At 38.3% G+C, this 26,332-nt stretch overlaps 1 protein-coding gene across 1 annotated transcript in view; it reads left to right on the forward strand.

Annotated features, from left to right (window-relative positions):
• LOC128687701 (zwei Ig domain protein zig-8-like) overlaps window positions 1-26,332 on the forward strand; it is a 113,969-nt gene that overhangs the window by 67,329 nt on the left and 20,308 nt on the right. Inside the window, exons 2-4 of the mRNA XM_053775302.2 lie at window positions 14,424-14,826; window positions 24,374-24,461; window positions 25,169-25,270. Of these exons, the coding sequence (XP_053631277.1) occupies window positions 14,424-14,826; window positions 24,374-24,461; window positions 25,169-25,270 (593 nt within the window). The remainder of the gene's footprint in view (window positions 1-14,423; window positions 14,827-24,373; window positions 24,462-25,168; window positions 25,271-26,332) is intronic.

Consider the following 26,332-nt stretch of genomic DNA (forward strand, 5'->3'; position numbering starts at 1 on the left):
GAGAATTCGTAGTTTGGAAGTTAGGAGGAGGTGCGGGATTACCAAAACTGTTGTCCAGAGGGCTGAGGAAGGGTTGTTGAGGTGGTTCGGACATGTAGAGAGAATGGAGCGAAACAGAATGACTTCAAGAGTGTATCAGTCTGTAGTGGAAGGAAGGCGGGGTAGGGGTCGGCCTAGGAAGGGTTGGAGGGAGGGGGTAAAGGAGGTTTTGTGTGCGAGGGGCTTGGACTTCCAGCAGGCATGCGTGAGCGTGTTTGATAGGAGTGAATGGAGACAAATGGTTTTTAATACTTGACGTGCTGTTGGAGTGTGAGCAAAGTAACATTTATGAAGGGATTCAGGGAAACCGGCAGGCCGGACTTGAGTCCTGGAGATGGGAAGTACAGTGCCTGCACTCTGAAGGAGGGGTGTTAATGTTGCAGTTTAAAAACTGTAGTGTAAAGCACCCTTCTGGCAAGACAGTGATGGAGTGAATGATGGTGAAAGTTTTTCTTTTTCGGGCCACCCTGCCTTGGTGGGAATCGGCCGGTGTGATAATAAAAAAAAAAATATATATATATATATATATACATATATATATGTATATATATATATATATATATATATATATATATATATATATATTTATATATATATATATATATATATATATATATATATATATATATATATATATATATATGCAAAACAACCACTCTGAAAAATAGAGAAATTCCAAGCGCTTTCGTGACTACTCACATTATCAAGGAACTATTGATAGTTCCTTGATAATGTGAGTAGTCACGAAAGCGCTTGGAATTTCTCTATTTTTTCAGAGTGGTTGTTTTGCATATTCCGAATTCACCTGTTTACTGTGATCTTATTGCATATATATATATATATATATATATATATATATATATATATATATATATATATATATATATATATATATATATATATATATATATATATATACAGCTGCTCTTTGCTGATGACACTGTGCTCTTGGGAGATTCTGAAGAGAAGCTGCAGAGATTGGTGGATGAATTTGGTAGGGTGTGCAAAAGAAGAAAATTAAAGGTGAATACAGGAAAGAGTAAGGTTATGAGGATAACAAAAAGATTAGGTGATGAAAGATTGAATATCAGATTGGAGGGAGAGAGTATGGAGGAGGTGAACGTATTCAGATATTTGGGAGTGGACGTGTCAGCGGATGGGTCTATGAAAGATGAGGTGAATCATAGAATTGATGAGGGAAAAAGAGTGAGTGGTGCACTTAGGAGTCTGTGGAGACAAAGAACTTTGTCCTTGGAGGCAAAGAGGGGAATGTATGAGAGTATAGTTTTACCAACGCTCTTATATGGGTGTGAAGCGTGGGTGATGAATGTTGCAGCGAGGAGAAGGCTGGAGGCAGTGGAGATGTCATGTCTGAGGGCAATGTGTGGTGTGAATATAATGCAGAGAATTCGTAGTTTGGAAGTTAGGAGGAGGTGCGGGATTACCAAAACTGTTGTCCAGAGGGCTGAGGAAGGGTTGTTGAGGTGGTTCGGACATGTAGAGAGAATGGAGCGAAACAGAATGACTTCAAGAGTGTATCAGTCTGTAGTGGAAGGAAGGCGGGGTAGGGGTCGGCCTAGGAAGGGTTGGAGGGAGGGGGTAAAGGAGGTTTTGTGTGCGAGGGGCTTGGACTTCCAGCAGGCATGCGTGAGCGTGTTTGATAGGAGTGAATGGAGACAAATGGTTTTTAATACTTGACGTGCTGTTGGAGTGTGAGCAAAGTAACATTTATGAAGGGATTCAGGGAAACCGGCAGGCCGGACTTGAGTCCTGGAGATGGGAAGTACAGTGCCTGCACTCTGAAGGAGGGGTGTTAATGTTGCAGTTTAAAAACTGTAGTGTAAAGCACCCTTCTGGCAAGACAGTGATGGAGTGAATGATGGTGAAAGTTTTTCTTTTTTCGGGCCACCCTGCCTTGGTGGGATTCGGCCAGTGTGATAATAAAAAAATAATAAATATATATATATATATATATATATATATATATATATATATACATATATATATATATATATATATATATATATATATATATATATATATATATATATATATATATATATATATATATATATATATATATATATATATATATATATATATATATATATATATATATATATATATATATATATATATATGTCGTGCCGAATAGGCAGAACTTGCGATCTTGGCTTAAATAGCAACGCTCATCTTGCCATATAGGACAAGTGAAAATTTGTGTATGCAATAATTTCGCCAAAATCATTCTGAACCAAACGAAAAAAATATATTTCACTGTGCTTGTTTAGTATTAAATTATTGTAAACAAATCTAAAATATATTTAGTTGGGTTAGGTTAAAATAAATTGATCTTGTTATAATAAGGTTAGGTAAGTTTTTAAGATTCTTTTGATGCAAAATTAAAATTTTTTACATTAACATTAATGAAAAAAATATATCTTTAAACTTATTAGAGAAAATTTTAGAAATGACTTAATTTTAAATGAGTTCTTGCTAATTGACCAGTTTTACATATTCGGCACGACATATATATATATATATATATATATATATATATATATATATATATATATATATATATATATATATATATATATATATATATATATATATATATATATATATTTAAGTAGCGTTAATGCGTCAAGACCTGTAGTAAACAATAAATCCTGGACAGGAACACCATTGATTTAGAACATGTTACAACGATTATTTATTAGTTCCGTGTCTTCTACCTCTGTTCTGGTCGTTAAATCAATAATCAATTTCCTTTGAAACGTCAGCTTTCTCCATCTTTCCCATCAACACAATAAAAGTGCAAGCAGTTCATCAACAATTCTCAATCCTACTAGCGCGGAGACAACAGAAATCCTCCTCCTCAGATCACATGCTTCGTGAACTACAAAAACTAATTGCTGCTTGGATGGCTCCCTGTGGCTTCAATAAAAAATAGGAAATTAAGCCCATTTAGGCAAATTACACCAAGACAAGACCCAAGGGTTGTTCTTAGACTGATATCTGATGAAAGCTTGTGTCAGGGGACCTCTCATCCAGCTGCTCTCAGATATATTCAGCTGTAGTCACACAGGTTGACTTAATATTAAATAACAAGTTAACTTATTCCACTAACTAATGTAAGCACTAGAATTTTACTAATAATTGTGTATAATTATGTCAAATTATGGACGACTACTGCAAGAAGATATTTATCTGCTCAACGACCAGGAAGGAAAGTTGGAGACTGAATGATTTAATTAAAGGTTTGAAGGTAATTAATATTTAATATCATCACAGCCAAACACATGAGACTTGCCTGGTAAACACATGAGCCTAGCCTGGTAAACACATGAGTCAAGCCTGGTAAACACATGAGCCTAGCCTGGTAAACACATGAGTGAAGCCTGGTAAACACATGAGTCTAGCCTGGTAAACACAAGAGTCTAGCCTGGTAAACACATGAGTCTAGCATGGTAAACACATGAGTCTACCCTGGTGAACACATGAGTCTAGCCTGGTAAACACATGAGTCAAGCCTGGTAAACACACGAGTCTAGCCTAGTAAACACATGAGTCTAGCCTGGTAAACACATGAGTCTAGCCTAGTAAACACATGAGTCTAGCCTGGTAAGCACATAAGTCTAGCCTAGTAAACACATGAGTCTAGCCTGGTAAACACATGAGTCTAGCCTAGTAAACACATGAGTCTAGCCTAGTAAACACATGAGTCTAGCCTAGTAAACACATGAGTCTAGCCTGGTAAACACATGAGTCTAGCTTGGTAAACACATGAGTCTAGCCTGGAAAACACATGAGTCAAGCCTAGTAAACACATGAGTCTAGCCTGGTAAACACATGAGTCTAGCATGGTAAACACATGAGTCTAGCCTAGTAAACACATGAGTCTAGCCTAGTAAACACATGAGTCTAGCTTAGTAAACACATGAGTCTAGCCTGGTAAACTCATGAGTCTAGCCTAGTAAACACATGAGTCTAGCCTGGTAAACACAAGAGTCTAGCCTGGTAAACACATGAGTCTTGCCTAGTAAACACATGAGTCTAGCCTGGTAAACACATGAGTCTAGCCTGGTGAACACATGAGTCTAGCCTGGTAAACACATGAGTCTAGCATGGTAAACACATGAGTCTAGCCTAGTAAACACATGAGTCTAGCCTAGTAAACACATGAGTCTAGCCTGGTAAACACATGAGTCTTGGCTAGTAAACACATGAGTCTAGCCTGGTAAACACATGAGTCTAGCCTGGTAAACACAAGAGTCTAGCCTGGTAAACACATGAGTCTAACCTTGTAAACAAGTGAATGAAGCCTGGTAAATACATGAATATTCTTTATCTTAGGTCTATCTTCTTTCGCTCAGGATTATCATCTTTTCTGCAGAACTATCTTCTTTCCTGCAGTACTGTCATCTTCGTTGTAGGACTATCTTCTTTCAGCGGGGCTATCTTGTTTCAGCAGCAGGACTATATTCTTTTAGCAGGACTATCTTGTTTGCAGCAGGAGTAACTTCCTTCAGCATTACTATCTTACTATCTTTTTCTCTCAGGACTATCTTCTTTCCGGTAAGACTGTCTTCTTTCCTGTAGGACTACGGTGCTCTTCGCACCTACTCCAAGGTTGAGGGACTGATTATCTCATCTTCTGTACATAGTTCTACTGTCTTCAAGTTATGTCCTGGAATTTGTATTGATAAAGGTATTGGATGGCGAAACGTCTACAATAAAGACACCCAGATGTTGCACATGTGTTTAATTCTTCATCTTGTCGCTGTTGTGTACCATACATGTGCAATTTGCCATGGATTGAAACCCCAACCCGTTCCCTGATTTATGAACCTGTCTCTGATGAGTCTGAACTTTCAATTATGGAGACAAAATACCTAAGTTGGAGACCAGACTTCCCAGGGCTCTCCCAGCGACCCGCAGCGAAGTTTAATAAGGTCATTTTAACTTATTAGAAAAATACGTATTATTACTGCTCTATTATTATATCGATAAGTAAATCAAGACAGAATTTTAGTGAGAAAGTTACATCTAAATAACGTGGATGCGTTGGCTGTAAAGCTGATCTAATAAGAAATGATGAATAAGACATTTGTGAAACACTTGGGTATCTTTATTGTGGAAACGTTTCGCCAACCAGTGGCTTCCTCAGTCCAGTACAGAGAAGAATGGTTGAATATGAGGAGTTTGAGGTAATTAGTCCCTCAGCCTGGATGTGATCAGTCCATCAAGATTGATGGATTGATCACTCCAAAATGGATTTTTTAGAGTCAATGTTATTGGTAAATCCTACTGATGACCATTTACATAAATTTTTAAAATATTGCCACGAACAGTGAAACAGATATTAATGCAGCCTCAAATATCATGAAAAAAAATATTAAATAGAAAGTTTAACATGTTCTATGCATATCAATTCACAACATTATTTCAAGCGAGATAAATTTTTGATTACTATCATTAACAATTGCGCTTTTTTATATTTGTGATTAAAACTTATATTAAAACATGACTTAGGAAAATTGTGTTAAAATTTTACGTTCAAGAGCGAAGTTATAGAAAATTTAAAAAAAGTTAGTAATTCAATGAGTGATTTCTGAAAGAGAAACATTGAGTTTGATTCTTCCTTCAGATAATGAAATATTTGTTACTGTAATTAATATATATGCTGTTATAATTTCTGTGTTCATTCACTTTCTTTATGCATCTCGTAGGTAAACGTCTGATTCTTTTTGACTTGTTAATGGTCCACAACTGACCGAAACGTCGTCATAACTTGTCAATGGTCCACGACTGACCGAAAAGTCGTCATAACTTTCTTGTGTATGAGTTATCTGTGTATAATTTACTTGTACATGTCTGGTATAAAATACCGACAAGATGAAGAATTAGACAATAATGGGAAGACTGTAGAACTATATTCAAAAGATACAAATGACGAGGTAATCATTCCCTCGGTAATATTTGAAAGGGTTGATCCTTTACATCAGCTTTCTAACAACTACATCCTAAACCTAACAAGACACTGCTAAAATTTCTTCCTGAACCTTGCCATGCAGTTTCAGTTAATTAATTATCTTAATCCTAAATCATACTCATACAACCTACTCCAACCTTCAGGCTACACCCTCTCACTTGCAACTCTTTCAAGAGCCCTCTCATCTGGAGACGGAGGTAAGGATAGATTTACTGTGAGAGTTGCTGTGGCTGTGGCTGTGGCTGTGGCAAAGGACAGTAGCGTTAGAGTGATCACTGGCGCAAACAGGATACAGTGATGCCTGTTGTTATATTTTCCTATTAGAAGCCCCGTGGCTCTGAGGTAAAGTGGTTAATCTCGGGACCACGGTTCGACCCTTCTCCTCCAACACGTTTCTGTTTATTAATCTGGAAGAAATTCAGTCACACTCCCACTACCTTTTAAACTCGCTACAACACCCCTTCAGTATACATTCCTCACCCCTACATCTCACACATACCTATGTCATTCCACATTTCACTTCCACACCCTTCTCACATCAGAATACCTGCACCTCACTTCCATATAAATTCACCTATACATCCAGTACTCCTACGATTCCCTCACCCCACTTGCATGTCCTTAAACTCACACTTTTTTTCAGCTAACTATCTCACCTCTATAATCGTGCAACCATTCTCCGACAAATAAAAATCACGCAAATTTTTCTCTCGCCTTACATAGAACTCCCACACCCAGGAACATAATGCAAACTCTTCAAGCTGACTTTGAAAATCTGATGCTGAAGTTCCACATCCCGAAATCTCACTCCCACAATTAAGCAGCTCGCTGTTACAGCTACTTTAATAATAATAATAATAATAATAATAATAATAATAATAATAATAATAATAATAATAATAATAATAATAATAATAATAATAATAATAATAATAATAATAATCTTTATTTCTACAAGAACATGATACAACTTACACAATTTGCAACGTATTGCTACGTCTCTCATACACTCCAAAAACTCATTTCCACACGCATTAATTCACTTAAACGATGTTGTATAGCTTCCTGTTTTTCATAGCACTCATTTTCACGTTTTTACAACTTTCAACAGCACTCCTTAACACTCACTTCATGGTGAAATTTGTTGGCATAGTGGAAACTGGTTACTGGAAGGCTAGTGACACCTGTCTCGGTGGCAAAGACGCAGAAATCAATATACATACTTACACACACACACACACACACACACACATATATATATATATATATATATATATATATATATATATATATATATATATATATATATATATATATATATATATTAAAAAAAATGTATATATGTATATATATATATATATATATATATATATATATATATATATATATATATATATATATATATATATATATATATACATATATATATACATATATACATTTTTTTTTTTCAACAAGTCGGCCGTCTCCCACCGAGGCAGGGTGACCCAAAAAGAAAGAAAATCCCCATAAAGAAAATACTTTCATCATCATTCAACACTTTCACCTCACTCACACATAATCACTGTTTTTGCAGAGGTGCTCAGAACACAACAGTTTAGAAGTATATATGTATAAAGATACACAACATATCCCTCTAAACTGCCAATATCCCGAACCCCTCCTTTAGAGTGCAGACATTGTACTTCTCATTTCCAGGACTCAAGTCCGGTTATATAAAAATAGCCGGTTTCCCTGAATCCCTTCACTAAATATTACCCTGCTCACACTCCAACAGATCGTCAGGTTCCAAATACCATTCGTCTCCATTCACTCCTATCGAACACGCTCATGCACGCCTGCCGCAAGTCCAAGCCCCTCGCCCACAAAACATACCTTACCCTTCCTTCCAACCTTTTCGAGGACGGCCCCTACCCCGCCTTCCTTCTCCTACAGATTTAAATGCTCTCCATGTCATTCTACTTTGATCCATTCTCTCTAAATGACCAAACCACCTCAACAAACCCTCTTCAGCCCTCTGACTAATACTTTTATTAACTCCACACCTTCTCCTAATTTCCACACTCCGAATTTTCTGCATAATATTTACACCACACATTGCCCTTAGACAGGACATCTCCACTGCCTCCAACCGCCTCCTCGCTGCTGCATTCACAACCCAAGCTTCACTCCCATATAAGAGTGTTGGTACTACTATACTTTCATACATTCCCTTCTTTGCCTCCATAGATAACTTTTTTGACTCCACATATACCTCAACGCACCACTCACCTATTTTCCTTCATCTATTCTATGATTAACCTCATCCTTCATAAATCCATCCGCCGACACATCAACTCCCAAGTATCTGAAAACATTCACTTCTTCCTTACTTTTCCTCCCCAATTTGATATCCAATTTTTCTTTATCTAAATCATTTGATACCCTCATCTCCTTACTCTTTTCTATGTTCACTTTAAACTTTCTACCTTTACACACACTTCCAAACTCATCCACTAACCTTTGCAATTTTTCTTTAGAATCTCCCATAAGCACAGTATCATCAGCAAAAAGTAACTGTGTCAATTCCCATTTTGTATTTGATTCCCCATAATTTAATCCCACCCCTCTCCCGAACACCCTAGCATTTACTTCTTTTACAACCCCATCTATAGATATATTAAACAACCATGGTGACATTACACATCCCTGTCTAAGACCTACTTTTACTGGAAAGTAGTCTCCCTCTCTTCTACATGCTCTAACCTGAGCCTTACTATCCTCATAAAAACTCTTTACAGCATTTAGTAACTTATCACCTATTCCATATACTTGCAACATCTGCCACATTGCTACCCTATCCACTCTATCATATGCCTTTTCTAAATCCATAAATGCAATAAAAACTTCCCTACCTTTATCTAAATACTTACCTCTAATTCTTTCAATAATAACCCTACCGTATGCTTTTCCTGGTATACTCAATAAACTTATTCCTCTATAATTTTTACAATCTCTTTTGTCCCCCTTCCCTTTATATAAAGGGACTATACATGCTCTCCGCCAATCCCTAGGTACCTTCCCCTCTTTCATACATTTATTAAACAAAAGTACCAACCACTCCAACACTATATCCCCCCCTGCTTTTAACATTTCTGTCATGATCCCATCAGTTCCAGCTGCTTTACCCCCTTTCATTCTAATGTAATGCCTCACGTACCTCCCCCACACTTACATTCTGTTCTTCTTCACTCCTAAAAGATGATATACCTCCCTGGACAGTGCATGAAATTACCGCCTCCCTTTCTTCCTCAACATTTAAAGTTCCTCAAAATATTCTCTCCATCTACCTAATACCTCCTTCTCCCCATCTACTAACTCCCCTACTCTGTTTTTAACTGACAAATCCATACGTTCCCTAGGCTTTCTTAACTTGTTTAACTCACTCCAAATTTTTTTCTTATTTTCATTAAAATTTCTTGACAGTGCCTTCCCACTCTATCATCTGCTCTCCTTTTGCACTCTCTCACCACTCTCTTCACTTTCTTTTACTCTCCATACACTCTGCTCTTCTTATAACACTTCTGCTTTGTAAAAATCTCTCATAAGCTAACTTTTTCTCTTTTATTTCACCCTTTACTTCATCATTCCACCAATCACTTCTCTTTCCTCCTGCCCCCACCCTCTTATAACCACAAACTTCTGCCCCACAATCTAATACTGCATTTTTAAAACTGTTCCAACCCTCTTCAACCCCCCCACTACTCATCTTTGCACTAGCCCACCTTTCTGGCAATAGTCGCTTATATCTCACCCGAACTTCCTCCTCCCTTAGTTTATACACTTTCACTTCCCTCCTACTTGTTGTTGCCACCTTCCTCTTGTCCCGTCTACCTCTTACTCTAACTGTAGCTACAACTAAATAATGATCCGATATATCAGTTGCCCCTCTATAAACATGTACATCCTGGAGCCTACCCATTAACCTTTTATCCACCAATACATAATCTAACAAACTACTTTCATTACGTGCTACATCATACCTTGTATATTTATTTATCCTCTTTTTTCATAAAATATGTATTACTTATTACCAAATCTCTTTCTACACATAGCTCAATTAAAGGCTCCCCATTTACATTTACCCCTGGCACCCCAAATTTACCTACTACTCCCTCCACAACATTTATATCCACTTTAGCATTGAAATCCCCAACCACAAGTACTCTCACACTTGGTTCAAAACTCCCCACGCATTCACTCAATATTTCCCAAAATCTCTCTTTCTCCTCTACGCTTCTCTCTTCTCCAGGTGCATATGCACTTACTATAACCCACTTTTCACATCCAACCTTTATTTTACTCCACATAATTCTTGAATTAATACATTTATAGTCCCTCTTTTCCTGCCATATATATATATATATATATATATATATATATATATATATATATATATATATATATATATATATATATATACATACATATATATATATATATATATATATATATATATATATATATATATATATATATATATATATATATATATATATATATATATATATACATATATATATATATATATATAAGGTCTTTCAGTTTTCTTGGTATAATTTAAATAGTCTATTAGGACTAATTTCACGCTTTAAGAGATTGTATCTCTCGGTGAGAAGAAAAACTCTTGTTTTTGTCAGATGTTACTGAAATTTCGTTACTTTCTCAGCATTTTAGTCCAATATCCATTAACGGAATTACTCAACTATTACTTACCGTGTCGTGTGTATCAGCATGTTTTTGATAGATTGGATATGTGTCTAATAATGGGAGAGACAGAAAGTGGGAGGCAGGAAGTGCTGGTGTGGTGGGAGGTAAGAAGGGCTGGTGTGGTGGGAGGTAGAAAGGGCTGGTGTGGTGGGAGGAAGGAAGGGCTGGTGTGGTGGGAAGTAAGAAGGGCTGGAGTGGTGGAAGGAAGGGCTGGTGTGGTGGGAAGTAAGAAGGGCTGGAGTGGTGGGAAGTAAATAGGGCTGGTGTGGTGGGAGTTAAGAAGGGCTGGTATGGTGGGAGGTAGGAAGGGCTGGTGTGGTGGGTGATAAGAAGGGGTGGTGTGGTGGGAGGTAAAAAGGGCTGGTGTGGTAGGAGGTAGGAAGGGCTGGTGTGGTAGGAGGTAGGAAGGGCTGGTGTTGTGGAAAGTAAGAAGGGCTGGTGTGGTGGGAGGTGAGAAGGGCTGGTGTGGTGGGAGGTAGGAAGGGCTGGTGTGGTGAGAGGTAGGAAGGGCTGGTGTGGTGGGAGGTAGGAATGGCTGGTGTGGTGGGAGGTAGGAAGAGCTGGTGTGGTGGGAGGTAAGAAGGGCTGGTGTGGTGGGAGGTAAGAAGGGCTGGTGTAGTGGGGGTGAGAAGAGCTGTTGTGGTGGAAGGTAAGAAAGGCTGGTGTGGTGGGAGGAAGGAAGGGCTGGTGTGGTGGGAGGCAAGAAGGGCTGGTGTGGTGGCGGTGGGAAGGGCTCGTGTGGTGGGAGGCAAAAAGGGCTGGTGTTGTGGGAGGTAGGAAGGGTTGGTGTGGTGGGAGGTAGGATGGGTTGGTGTGGTGGGGGTGGGAAGGGCTGGTGTGGTGGGAGGTAGGAAGGGCTGGTGTGGTGGGAGGTAGGAAGGGTTGGTGTGGTGGGGGTTGGGAGGGCTGGTGTGGCGGGAGGTAGGAAGGGCTGGTGTAGTGGGAGATAGGAAGGGCTGGTATGGCGGGGAGAGTTGTTGCTGATGACACTCCCGGGAGAGTGAGTTAGGCGAGGTAATTCACACTAGGCAGCTTCACACTAACTGGGAGCACACAACACACAATACTCAGAATACAATACACTAAACAGAGGTCAAAAGGAATTATGTATGCATTAAAAGGAGCACATGGTACATAATACTCAGAATACAATACATTAAATAGACAGCTCACAAAGAATTATATACGCATTAAAAGTGAATTTTCTTCTCTTATTCGCCTTTTGTCCTTCAAATGCGGAAATTGATGTCTTCTTTAGCACAAAACTGCCACCGAATCTACCGTCTAAACAACATATTTCATAAAGAATAAAAAGTCATAGTACCGTGACTGGGAAAATACACAAATAATTCGCACATAGGGGAATGGAACTTATGACGACGTTTCGGTCCGACTTGGACCATTAACTAGTCACACTTGTTAATGGTCCAAGTCGGACCATTTGTGAATACCTTCCATATTCATGATAAATGATGGTCTCATTCATCATAATGATGAATAAGGCGCATGTGCATAAATGTGTTTGGGCATTATTACAGCTTAAAATCAGGTAGTGTAACCTGCAAGTAACTGCTGTAACCTTCAGCCAGGTGCTGTAGCCTTCAGCTTGGTGCTGTAGCTTGCAACTTGGTGCTGACGCCTGTAGACAGATGTTGTAACCTGCAGCTAGATACTGTATCCAGCAGACATACTCTGAAATTTGCATTGATGTGCTGTACCCTGCAGTACCGCAGGCTGTAGTCTATTGATAGCCCTGGAGGCTACAAGCAGGTGCTGTAGCCTCAGGTTAGATTCTGTACTCTGCAGGCATTTGTTAAAGCTGTAGCACAGCGAGGTGCTAAATTGTAGCCTGCATCTAGGTGCTCTAGCCTAGAACCACTCGTGAATCCTGAAGACAGGTGCCATGGCTTCAGTCTAGAGTATAGCTTGAAGTTAGGAGGCGCACATAGCAGCGGTTAGATGTTGTAGCACGCTGATGATGCAGGAGTAATATCTTGCATCGAGATATTGAACCTCTTAGTTATCCCCAGAAGGATTAGCTTCGTGTGGTTGTCTGAATATTTTCTTTCCTTCCTGCAAGGTTTTCGCTTATAACTTGAGAATGCTTCGTCCTATAGGCTTCAAATTTTCACTGTAGGTGCACTGTAATTAAGGAAAAATTCATGCCCTTGTAGCAGCATGTCGGCCCCCTCTAATCAATTTTCTATAAACTATTCCCAGATTTGGAGTCCAGTCGATATCTCAAGAATGACTCTCCTTATTGCTTTCAAACTTTCGACACTGGTGTGTTCTTACAGAAAAAGGTTGAGGTTGTTAGTTGAGGGTGTAGGTGAGATATTCTATCCGTTAAGGGCAGTGTTTCTTCTCAAGGGTGTCGTCACTCTTCAATGATTGAGGCGTCTTATGGACAGGGTTTTGGGCTGTGGACATTTTGATTTGTTTTAATGTAATTTATTTCTCAATTTGAATTTATCGGTTTTTTAATCAAATTTATTTTTGTGCAAGAAGTAGAAAATGACTCTTCTGATAGTCTTCAACCGTTTAATGCTGGCGAATCTTACTTAGCTGAAGCAAAAGAGCTGGAACAAAGCAAAAGAGCTGGTACAATATTTAGCCTGTTTTTGAGCAGTATAGACGCCTACATAGGCACCTATATTGTAAAGATTTAAGTGCCTGTTGTTGTGTGATAATTTATGATGGTTCATCTGATCGGTCTTAAACCTTCAACGCTGTATTTTAGAATTGTGATTTCTGAAGGAGAGGTAGGGATAGTTGTAGTACTGAACTGTAGTATCCGTGTCCCTCTGACAAGATAGGGATGTAATTAGTGATGGTGGAAGTGTTTCTTCTTTTTTGTGGATCACTCTGCCTGGGTAGGAGACGGCCGATGTGCTAAAAACAAAAAATTGAGAATTTCTTGTGATTTTCATTAAAACTTCAGAAATGACGTTATAACATTTTTATTTGTTTTGTGCTCCGTAGATGTCAAATTTCCATTTTTTTTTTGAAGGTATTGTGATTTTAGTATGTATGTAATACCTTGTTAATGCCTCTTCTGGTTGGCTTCAAATCTCCGTTAATAATATTTTACTGTATTACAAAACGTATGCCACACTCGGTTGGTAGCCCATTCAGCTCATACAGTGAGGTCAGTGTTTCCATCCGCGGTACGGATGGAAACACTGGAGCATGTTTCCTTAAGATACCTGATGTCTCTGTTCACATATTAGCAAGTAGGTACCAGGGTGTTAGTCGACTGGTGCGGGCCTCATCCTGTAGACAAAATTAACCTAATTTGCCCGAAATGCTCTGCATAACCAGGGGCTTTCTATATAGTTATGTCACTATTGTCAGCTTTGGTCTGTATAAGTTTATTATTATTATTATTATTATTATTATTTTTATTATTATTATTATTATTATTATTACTATTATTATTATTATTATTATTATTATTATTATTATTATTATTATTATTATTATTATTATTATTATTATTATTATTATTATTATTATTATTGAGGTAGAGGGAGCTGTGGTTAGGAGCCATAATGATATATTTCTCGGACTGCGCAACAACACAAACACACGTAGATAACCTGATGTCCCATTATTTACGGAGGTTCTTTTCCTGCAGGTTCAGCTTCAAGAGTTCACCACCAGGGGCAAGTGTTTCACCGCCACCTTCCCAAACGACTCGCCAACACCATGCACGACTACCGGAGGTTCCTGGTAACTAACTCCAACACCGCAACAGATATCGACGTTACGAATTCTTCCTCGTTGTCTGTTCACCATCAACATGGGAAGAAAGACTCGTATATACTGGATAAGTCCCGAGGGATCCCTGACGTTCACCAGCCGTATTTACAGTTGCAGCCACAGCGCACCTGGACGGCTGGACCTCGTCTGGACTACGATGATTCTACTACAAGGGACCCAGCTATCCCCGATAATCCTGAGGGACTGAAGAATCCTTCCCTTCTAGTAGGACCTTGGGAAGAGAAGCCTACTATTAGGGTCACCGATGCTGTCTTTAGGTAAGTTTCAGAGCACTATTAAGCCTCGTAGTCACTAGGTAATATATGAGTTTCAGCACTCACTTGCCTTAGGTTCAAACACTCATCCGTTCCCTGATTTGTTTGCAATCGTGTTATTACGATTTCGTGAGTCAGTTTCAATGTATAATTCGCGAGTTTCAGAATTCCCAGATCAAGCAAATCAAACATATATATGGAAAATATGTATGGAAAAGCTGCTATGTGTATGTTGCTTATCTGTGAAATCAATATTTAGACCAAAGATCATTTTAATTGAAATGATAGACATGAACTAGAATCGAAAGTGTCAAGAATGAGAAAAGAAAAAAAAATATCCTAATGGTAAAAGCTCTTAAAAAAGCGTGCTTGCATATAAGGAATGGAAATATAAGGTCTTCGGTACTATGAGTGAAGGTTAAACAAGTCAAAAGCTAATAACTGTGTTAGGAGAAGAGGCATCAGTAAGACCAACCATGTTGTGTCTTGAGGAATGACACAACATCCCGCGGGACACAGCAGGCTGAGATGATGCATCTACCAACTTACCAAAGCTTACACTGGGAGGGAGAACAGGTACCTCTTACACAGTGAGGCCTTACCTGTAACATAAATTGTTTAGCTCACGAAATCGTAATAACAAGATTGCATACAAATCAGGGAACGGGTTGGGGTTTGAACCCACGGCAAGTAAGTCCTAAAATTCAGAGGTGAGTGTGTTAACCACTGGGCCAGCTGACTATAGTAAGCTTCATCCAACTAGGTATATTTCTATACATCATAGGAAGGTTAACATGGGCCACCACTGTTACCACAAATACGGGGTTTTACAGATGAATCCCAGGCAAGTGACTCAGTGCTTTAATTTGATCGTAATAAAGCCTGAAAATCTTTGTGAGTTGAAAATCCTTGACAAAAGTCACCATTTGGATTACTCATTGAGAACCATAAGCGTTCCTGCTGCAAATGATGTGAGGACAAGTTTTCCTGGTGTAATAAATAGCGAACTATATTGAAGTTGGGATTTTCTGCTTTAAAATAACAAAAACCACATTACTTTCCCCTCAAGGATGAAGCTCCGTGAACGCTCACAGCCACACACATCAACTACTCAAGGTTATGCCTCTTTTGGGAAAGAAATTGTTCACTATGGGTGAAGCTGTCTTCTCCAGTGGTGGTTGACAGGAAACTGCAGAACAGAAATTCCTGCAGGGTGTCAAACATCGGGAAATCCATGAGCTGAGGGTCATTTGCAAACTCCACGGATTCATCCGCATGCGATGAAAAAATCCCCGCTTTTTCAGTGCCAAAATAAGTTGAACCAAATTAGCTTTTAACTTGTTATCAATCTCGACGTTTGACACTGTGGTTGATAAGTGACACAGACTCCACCTTCTTATCACCACAAACAATTTTCACCACTGCCACTGTTGCTTCCTTCGGTACTTCCTCCCCAATGTTATGACCCTTTCTGCATCTCACTTTACCACTCCACTTCAGTGGACGCAAACAATATTTTCTCCAGAGAAAAGTTATACTGTAGGAAGCATGAAACTGACTTTATTTCATCTTCTTCGTCATTCTAATAATTCTGTTGTTGTTGGGCAAAATTTGGATGAACCGAGCTAATGTCACAATTTGTTTTTCCTCATAGAATCGTTAGCGAGGATTAAAGGTAATAAAAACAATGGGGGATGGACATTCCCAGTTCGTTCTCTCGGTTCACTGAAACCAAATTTCAAAACTTCAGGTATCTACTGTAAATTGCGTTGGGTCATTTTTCCATTAAAGTTCAAACTTAGGAAAAGGAAAATTTGAAATTAAATATTTTTTATGAAATACATCAGAAAATTTAGTCTAAAGCTTGAAAATAAAATATTGAACAGCAATATTAAAAAGAAACTATTTAACCCCAATGGAAATTAGTCACTTTGACTTTTTTTTTGGGGTTATTCTTGTGGGTAATTTACACGTATGTTACTATGCATGATAGCTGTACTTATTTGGACCTGTACTTAAATCAATTTACTTACTCTATTGGTTATAATTATAATCATAATTTTTAAAGGGATGGAGGACTAAGCCAGCGGAAGGCCTCTGTCAGATGACCAAAAGCTTCAGATTCGTCATATGACTAAGACCAGCGTCAGGAAATACTTGTCCTGTTTCCTGAAGAACCTTACCTAACCTAACCTTACTATCACCCAAAAATCACAGACAACGCGATACATTTACTCAATCACTCACTCATAAACACTCTTAAATTCACTCATCAAGACACAAAATTTATACAACCTTCTCCCTTGCTTACTCATATACACGCACTCTCTCCCACCACACTCGTGTATATTCCTTCTGAATACACAACTAAACGTCACCCATCTCTGCACAAACATTGTATCATACTGAAATAAAAATTATTGTTATTATTAATATTTGGGTCACGACCCAGGGTTTGGGAACCACTTAGCTCAACCCTATACGACACGCCTACCTTTACAAAACTAATATTCCCTCCACACTAACCCTTATCGTATTTTTATTCTAATCTATGCCTCTCATCCTTCCTTCTCTCTCTCTCTCTCCATTAATACCCAAAAATGAATACTCCTCAACCCTATCTATTTCCTTTCCCTCCCCACACGTTGTGTTCCACACAATATTCTCCCGTTCAATTAGCTAATAATACCCTCTCTTCATTTCTCTTGAACAATTCTAAACTCACTCAACTACTATCTCTCCCATTCACTCTCTACTCCTCTCCATCCATTCAACTTGACTTTCCCTTCTTTCCCAATTTTCATTCCACATCTTTCTCTCTCCTTCACCCCATAAATCTTCCTTTTCGCCTGTCTTTAAGTCTTCCTGCTTCCTTTCACGTCCTACTAATACCATCTTCCACACTCCGCTTTCCACACATCGTTCCTCGTAATTCTTGCTACTCTTTCCACTTTAACTCTCTCTGCATCTCATCTCATGTGTCTCTCTTTTCCCTACTGATTTATCATCTGTCTGCCTCAGTCCTTTATCTGCCAATAATCTCATCCATTAACTCTATTTTTCCTCGCGTTTCACCTCTTATCCCTGTATTTCCTCTCCATCAAATCTTCATCTCTTTATCAAAGCTTGTCCATCATAATTCCTTTTTTATTTCCATCCTAATCTTCTTTCCCCATCACATACTGTTCCTGTCGTAACTCATCAGCCTCTACAGTGTTACCCACAAACTCCTTACCTACAATACCATTCCTAAATAAATCCTCAACTTCTCCGTATTTCCCTTAATAGTGCCAAAACATATAATTTATGTTCTGTATCTTAATCGCTTAAAGTCTAAGTTTATTTAGGCAGAGGTTTACATAAGTACAGTTATCATACATAGTGTAAATTACCCACTAGGATATCCCGAAAGAATCAGAGAAAGTGCCTTATTTCAATTGGGATCTATTAATACTTCTCATCCTTGATTTTTTTTCACTTCAGTCGCTTAGTAAGTTTATTTAGGTACAGGTACACATAAGTACAGTTATACAAACTCAGGTGACTACAATTATCATACATAGTAACATATAACAATAATGCAACTAGCCGGAGATCGAGCCCCCGATGCTTTAGTACGCCTCCAGAGAAGCTTGCGGATATTCCGAGACGACTTAGTTCACTTGGCCAACAATGCTCCAAACACCAGGTACCCAGTACCACTGGATATGTCACTTCTGATGCTATTATATACGTGGCGATGGAAGCTACAGAACTAATTTCATTCTCCCCTCGTTTGAAATATCAGTTTTCACAAGCAGTACACATATTAATACATCCACGATGATGGCCAAATGGAATAAGGCATCTGAGAATTTTGGCAGGATTCTCGGGAGGCGTGCTGAAGTATAGGGGGTTCGATCCCCGGCTAGACTCATTATCGTTATTTTCTTAAAATCACTCGTTCGTGGCTGCTGCTGCTGCTGCTGCTGCTGCTGGTGCTGCAGATGCTGCTGGTGCTGGTGGTGGTGGTGCTGCTGCAAAAGTAACATGTGTAAATTACCTAGGATAACCCTAAAAAAAAGACAAAATGACTGAAGTCTGGACACTTGCAATAGAAATTGAAACAATGCTTAGAATGTGGTATATGATTACTAACATAAATGAAAAACCAAGAACAAAATAGCATTTATGCATTTTTCTCCTAAAGACAAGGCTCCTAAGATAGTTAATTAGTTCAGTATTCCCAGAGTGTTACTTCAGTGTAATGAGAGAAAACGAAGACATTAGTTGGAGTCACATTATAAGATAAAAGAGATTAAAATAACCAAAATTTAATTGAAATTCTTGACTACACTGCGAGAACTATAACAAATGAAGGATACAGAACGCAATAAAATAAAAGGCCCAGGAAAAGAGAACAACCAGAAGAATCTCTTCTAATATACTGGTCAGGGATACAGTCAGAAGACAGACTGAAAGAACCGGAAACCAGCAATGAGAATAAATCACTTTGACGTTTTTGGATTATTATCCTGGTTGGTAACTTACATTTATGTTAATATGTATGATATTTATTCTTACGTGCACATGTGCCAAAATAGACTCACTTACACAAACATTACTCTGGACATGAGAAATAAAACTGATGGATACTGTTGAAGACAACTTCATAAACTCTCACGTAAAAAGAAGCAAGAATGGGAGGAGAAAATAAACTTTCTTAAGTAAATCAGAAGAAACATAAATCGAGAAGTCGTCACATTAGAAGGACATGATGACCAGAGTTTTGAATACCTGGTTTAAGGGACTTTAAAGAGAAGGGATGGTTTATCAAACAGATAATAATAAACAAAACATTAATCTAATGGATATAATCATAACCAAAAATTTTAAAGTGATGGACTGGTAAGGTAGTGAAAGACCTCGGCAAATGACCAAAACCTCCAGCTGTGGGTCATATGACCAAGACCAGCGTCAGGAAACACTTGTCTTGCTTCCTGAAGAACCTTACATAACATAACCTAACCTTACCTCACCTTACCTTACCTTACCTTACCTTGCCTAACCTAACCTAACCTAACCTAACCTAACCTAACCTAACCTTATCTTACCTTACTTTACCTTATCTTATCTTACCTTACCTAGCCTAACCTATCCTTACTTAACCTAACCTAACCTTACCTAATCTAACCTAACCGAACCTAACCTAATCTAGCCTAACCTAACCTAACCTAACGTTACCTTACCTTACCTTACCTCACCTAACCTAACCTAACCTTACCTAACCTAACTTCGCCTAACCTAACCTAGCCTAATCTTACCTAATCTAACCAAACCTAACCTAACCCAATCTTGTCATGTAAGCTTCTCTCTTTTATGTGCGGGTTATATGTGTATCGTTCCAGTCACGGTATTGTGCCTTTTTGTTATTTATTTAACCTAACCTAACCTTACCTAACGTAACCTCACCTAACCTAACCTTACCTAACCTAATCTCACTTAATCTAACCAAACCTAACATAACCTAACCTCACATAACCTAACCTCACCTAACTTAACCTAACTAACCCTAACCTAATCTTACCTAATCTAACAAAACCTAACATAACCTATCCTAATTCTATGTTGCTTCCTGAAGAATATTAACTAACTTAATCTAAACTAACCTAACCTTACCTAAACTAACCTCACCTAAACTAACCTAACCTAACCTAACCTAACCAAACCTAACCTAACCTAACCTAACCTAACCTAACCTAACCAAACCTAACCTAACCTAACCTAATCTTACATAATCTAACCTAACCAAACCTAACCTAACCTAACCTAACCTAACCTAACCTAACCTAATCTTACATAATCTAACCTAACCAAACCTAACCTAACCTAACCTAACCAAACCTACCCTAACCTTTCCTAACCTTACCTAGCCTAACCTAACTTAACCTTACCTAACCTAACCAAATCTAACCTTACCTAACCTAACCTCACCTAACCTAACCTAATATCACCTAACCTAACCTAATCTAACCTAATCTAACCAAACCTAACCTACCTAATCTTGTCTTGTTTCCTGAAGAACCTTACCTAACCTAACCTAAACTAACCTAACCATACCTAACCTAATATCACCTAACCTAACCCAACCTAACCTAATCTTACCTAATCTAACCTAACCTAATCTAACCTAACCTAATCAAACCTATGTACAAAGGAAAGGAAAGTTCCGTGCATGAATGTAGTGGGGATGTAGAAGAGAAGATAATCTACGAAACAAAGAGACTACGTTGAATATCAGACGGGACATAACGTAGCTAGACTGCTAAAGCCATAAAAATGAATGAATAAATATTGAAATATACAGAATAAGAAACAAAAACAAGAACAGGCAGATAAAAGCAGGAAAGCTACAGATGAATATGTGAGTCAAAATGATCCATTGAAATATTTTGAAATTTTACCCTTTAAAATCACTTCCGAAATTGCGCCACAAACACATGAAAAGTTAGATAGCTAGAAACACCCCATTGACAAGACGAGACAAAGAAGGGCAGAGAACTGACAGAAGATGAAAGAGAGGTAAATAAATAACTTGAACATAAGGATTCAGTGAGCTGAAAGCATATGGGGAGGAATTAAACAGCTGACAGTGAATGCATCCACGTTCCACGTAACATAGTATATATATATACATATATATATATATATATATATATATATATATATATATATATATATATATATATATATATATATATATATATATATATATATATATATATATATATATGCAATAAGATCACAGTGAACAGGTGATTTCAAAATATGCAAAACAACCACTCTGAAAGAATAGAGAAATTCCAAGCGCTTTCGTGACTACTCACATTATCAATGTGAGTAGTCACGAAAGCGCTTGGAATTTCTCTATTCTTTCAGAGTGGTTGTTTTGCATATATATATATATATATATATATATATATATATATATATATATATATATATATATATATATATATATATATACATATATATATATATAGATGGGCTAATGAGAGCATAGGCAATGGGGTCGAAGAGGTATGGGGTAGGTTTAAAAATGTAGTGTTAGAGTGTTCAGCAGAAGTTTGTGGTTACAGGAAAGTGGGTGCAGGAGGGAAGAGGAGCGATTGGTGGAATGATGATGTAAAGAGAGTAGTAAGGGAGAAAAAGTTAGCATATGAGAAGTTTTTACAAAGTAGAACTGATGCAAGGAGGGAAGAGTATATGGAGAAAAAGAGAGAAGTTAAGAGAGTGGTGAAGCAATGTAAAAAGAGAGCAAATGAGAGAGTGGGTGAGATGTTATCAACAAATTTTGTTGAAAATAAGAAAAAGTTTTGGAGTGAGATTAACAAGTTAAGAAAGCCTAGAGAACAAATGGATTTGTCAGTTAAAAATAGGAGAGGAGAGTTATTAAATGGAGAGTTAGAGGTATTGGGAAGATGGAAGGAATATTTTGAGGAATTGTTAAATGTTGATGAAGATAGAGAAGCTGTGATTTCGTGTATAGGGCAAGGAGGAATAACATCTTGTAGGAGTGAGGAAGAGCCAGTTGTGAGTGTGGGGGAAGTTCGTGAGGCAGTAGGTAAAATGAAAGGGGGTAAGGCAGCCGGGATTGATGGGATAAAGATAGAAATGTTAAAAGCAGGTGGGGATATAGTTTTGGAGTGGTTGGTGCAATTATTTAATAAATGTATGGAAGAGGGTAAGGTACCTAGGGATTGGCAGAGAGCATGCATAGTTCCTTTGTATAAAGGCAAAGGGGATAAAAGAGAGTGCAAAAATTATAGGGGGATAAGTCTGTTGAGTGTACCTGGTAAAGTGTATGGTAGAGTTATAATTGAAAGAATTAAGAGTAAGACGGAGAATAGGATAGCAGATGAACAAGGAGGCTTTAGGAAAGGTAGGGGGTGTGTGGACCAGGTGTTTACAGTGAAACATATAAGTGAACAGTATTTAGATAAGGCTAAAGAGGTCTTTGTGGCATTTATGGATTTGGAAAAGGCGTATGACAGGGTGGATAGGGGGGCAATGTGGCAGATGTTGCAAGTGTATGGTGTAGGAGGTAGGTTACTGAAAGCAGTGAAGAGTTTTTACGAGGATAGTGAGGCTCAAGTTAGAGTATGTAGGAAAGAGGGAAATTTTTTCCCAGTAAAAGTAGGCCTTAGACAAGGATGTGTGATGTCACCGTGGTTGTTTAATATATTTATAGATGGGGTTGTAAGAGAAGTAAATGCGAGGGTCTTGGCAAGAGGCGTGGAGTTAAAAGATAAAGAATCACACACAAAGTGGGAGTTGTCACAGCTGCTCTTTGCTGATGACACTGTGCTCTTGGGAGATTCTGAAGAGAAGTTGCAGAGATTGGTGGATGAATTTGGTAGGGTGTGCAAAAGAAGAAAATTAAAGGTGAATACAGGAAAGAGTAAGGTTATGAGGATAACAAAAAGATTAGGTGATGAAAGATTGAATATCAGATTGGAGGGAGAGAGTATGGAGGAGGTGAACGTATTCAGATATTTGGGAGTGGACGTGTCAGCGGATGGGTCTATGAAAGATGAGGTGAATCATAGAATTGATGAGGGAAAAAGAGTGAGTGGTGCACTTAGGAGTCTGTGGAGACAAAGAACTTTGTCCTTGGAGGCAAAGAGGGGAATGTATGAGAGTATAGTTTTACCAACGCTCTTATATGGGTGTGAAGCGTGGGTGATGAATGTTGCAGCGAGGAGAAGGCTGGAGGCAGTGGAGATGTCATGTCTGAGGGCAATGTGTGGTGTGAATATAATGCAGAGAATTCGTAGTTTGGAAGTTAGGAGGAGGTGCGGGATTACCAAAACTGTTGTCCAGAGGGCTGAGGAAGGGTTGTTGAGGTGGTTCGGACATGTAGAGAGAATGGAGCGAAACAGAATGACTTCAAGAGTGTATCAGTCTGTAGTGGAAGGAAGGCGGGGTAGGGGTCGGCCTAGGAAGGGTTGGAGGGAGGGGGTAAAGGAGGTTTTGTGTGCGAGGGGCTTGGACTTCCAGCAGGCATGCGTGAGCGTGTTTGATAGGAGTGAATGGAGACAAATGGTTTTTAATACTTGACGTGCTGTTGGAGTGTGAGCAAAGTAACATTTATGAAGGGATTCAGGGAAACCGGCAGGCCGGACTTGAGTCCTGGAGATGGGAAGTACAGTGCCTGCACTCTGAAGGAGGGGTGTTAATGTTGCAGTTTAAAAACTGTAGTGTAAAGCACCCTTCTGGCAAGACAGTGATGGAGTGAATGATGGTGAAAGTTTTTCTTTTTCGGGCCACCCTGCCTTGGTGGGAATCGGCCGGTGTGATAAAAAATAAAAAAAAATATAATAAAAAAAAATATATATATATATATATATATATATATATATATATATATATATATATATATATATATATATATATATATATATATATATATATATATATGGCGTCATTGAAGGAGATAATAAAAAATCAAAGATTCTGAGAAAAATATGATATTGTTTATGTAGTTTTTAATAATGTTTATTACTGGCAGAGGTGTGAACGGCAGTGTGGTGGGCGCCCAGGCTGGTACAACTGCCAATCTTCCTTGTGTCATCCTCAACAGGGCAGACCATGAAACAGTGAGTATCCAGAGTATATGGGAGTGGTAGTACATAGGAGTGTAGTATATAGGAGTGTAGTATATGGGAATGGTAGTACATATGAGAGATAGTACATGGGAGTGGTAGTACATGGAAGTAGTTGTACATGGGAGTGGGAGTACATGGGAATGGGAGTACATGTAAGTGGGAGTACATAGGGGTGGGAGAACATTTAATATCATAATAATATCAAGTACATGTACAAGGTATACAGACCATAGAACATCACTGACATACTACTATATAGAAGCCGCTTGTTATGTAGAGCATTTTGAACAAATTTGGTCAGGGACAGCAGGTGTCTTAAGGAAGCACCTACTAATGTTTCTACCCTTACCAGGGATCGAACCCCGACCCTCATTGAGTGACGTAAGTGCGCTAGATATCGAGCAACGGGACACCGTAACTCTTCTATGTACACGTCCAGTATGTCTTCCTTTTTCATGTAATTTGGAAACCAAACTTGGACGACTTATTCCAAATGCTGTCTAAAAAGCTCACTGCAGAGTCATTGTGATAGCCAGAGTATTTGTGCTCGAAGTTTTCAATTTTGAATTCTGTATAGCAAACGTATGATCCTAAACTCACCAATCTATGCACATTCTCACTGGCACTAAGAAAATGATATTGTTAGTGGTGCTCAGATTAAAGATTCCTTTAAGGAGTGAATCGGTTGTCTCCGGCAGGTGTCTTGGATACGACTTCGCGACTACCACCTCATCACGGTGGGTCGTCAGACCTACAGCAAGGACGACCGCTTCTCTGTCACCTACAACAGACACCTCAACGTAAGTACCTTCCTCATTCATAACCAGAACAGAAGTAATAAAATATATGAAGGTGAATATCTTTGTTGTTGTCCGTGAAAACGAACATCAGGTGGAAATTTGAATAAGAATTGGAAATTTGTGTAAAATGATTACGATGTTTTAGTGAGCCATTCCTTCAAGAAAGTCTTTGATAAAGTATGGAAACAATACACAAATAACCAGCAAATAGGAGACTGAAATTTATGATGACCTTACTGGTACAAGTCGGACCGAAATGTCGTCATAAGTTTCGAATGAGACACCGGTGAATAAGTGTCTCATTCTTCAACTTGTGGGTTTTCAAAACCATTTTCACCACATTATAAAGTTTCTCTCTCCTGTGTGTGGGTTATTTGTGTATTGTTCCAGTCACGGTATTGTGCCGTTTTATTCTTTAAGGTATGAGAAGAAGATACCAATTTACGACTGGACTAATGAGTAACTCACTAATATGAATAATCAGTTTTAAATAGGTGAATAATAGTAAGATTAAACCTAGCTTACAAACTTCTGGAACGGTCCTCTGCCCATTTGTTTTAGAAAATTTGTATAAACATTCTTCAAACGGAGTTCAAATTTCAATTTACGATCTTCCCAGTATCGATAAGGTCATTTTTTTCGATCATGCAAAATTTAATTTTGGAAACAGCTAATTGATTCATACTCAAGTCACTAAGTAGGAGTTCAGGGAAGGAAAACTTTGAGTATTTGTAGCTGATTGTCCAGTAGCTCGTGTGAGGTCGTCAGGTCAGCCCTGAACATTTTTCAGGTCACTGTGTCATCCACCTATATATACTGTTATTTTTAACCTCTGTGTTAGAAGTGCTCAAGTTCCAAGAACCGAAAAGTTTCTAATAAATATGTCCGAGTGTTTGCTCACGTGCTTTTGTAAATCATTTTGTCGGTATCAGTTACCAAGGTTTATACCATAACAATGTTCAGCACAATACACGAGTGTATTGTGCTGAACATTGTTATGCTCCTAATAAGTTAGTTACTCATTGCTGGTGAAGATAACAATCTTTTGGCCCAATGCAAATT

Source organism: Cherax quadricarinatus, chromosome 11, assembly GCF_038502225.1.
Source record: "Cherax quadricarinatus isolate ZL_2023a chromosome 11, ASM3850222v1, whole genome shotgun sequence".
Taxonomy (NCBI): Eukaryota; Metazoa; Arthropoda; class Malacostraca; order Decapoda; family Parastacidae; genus Cherax; species Cherax quadricarinatus.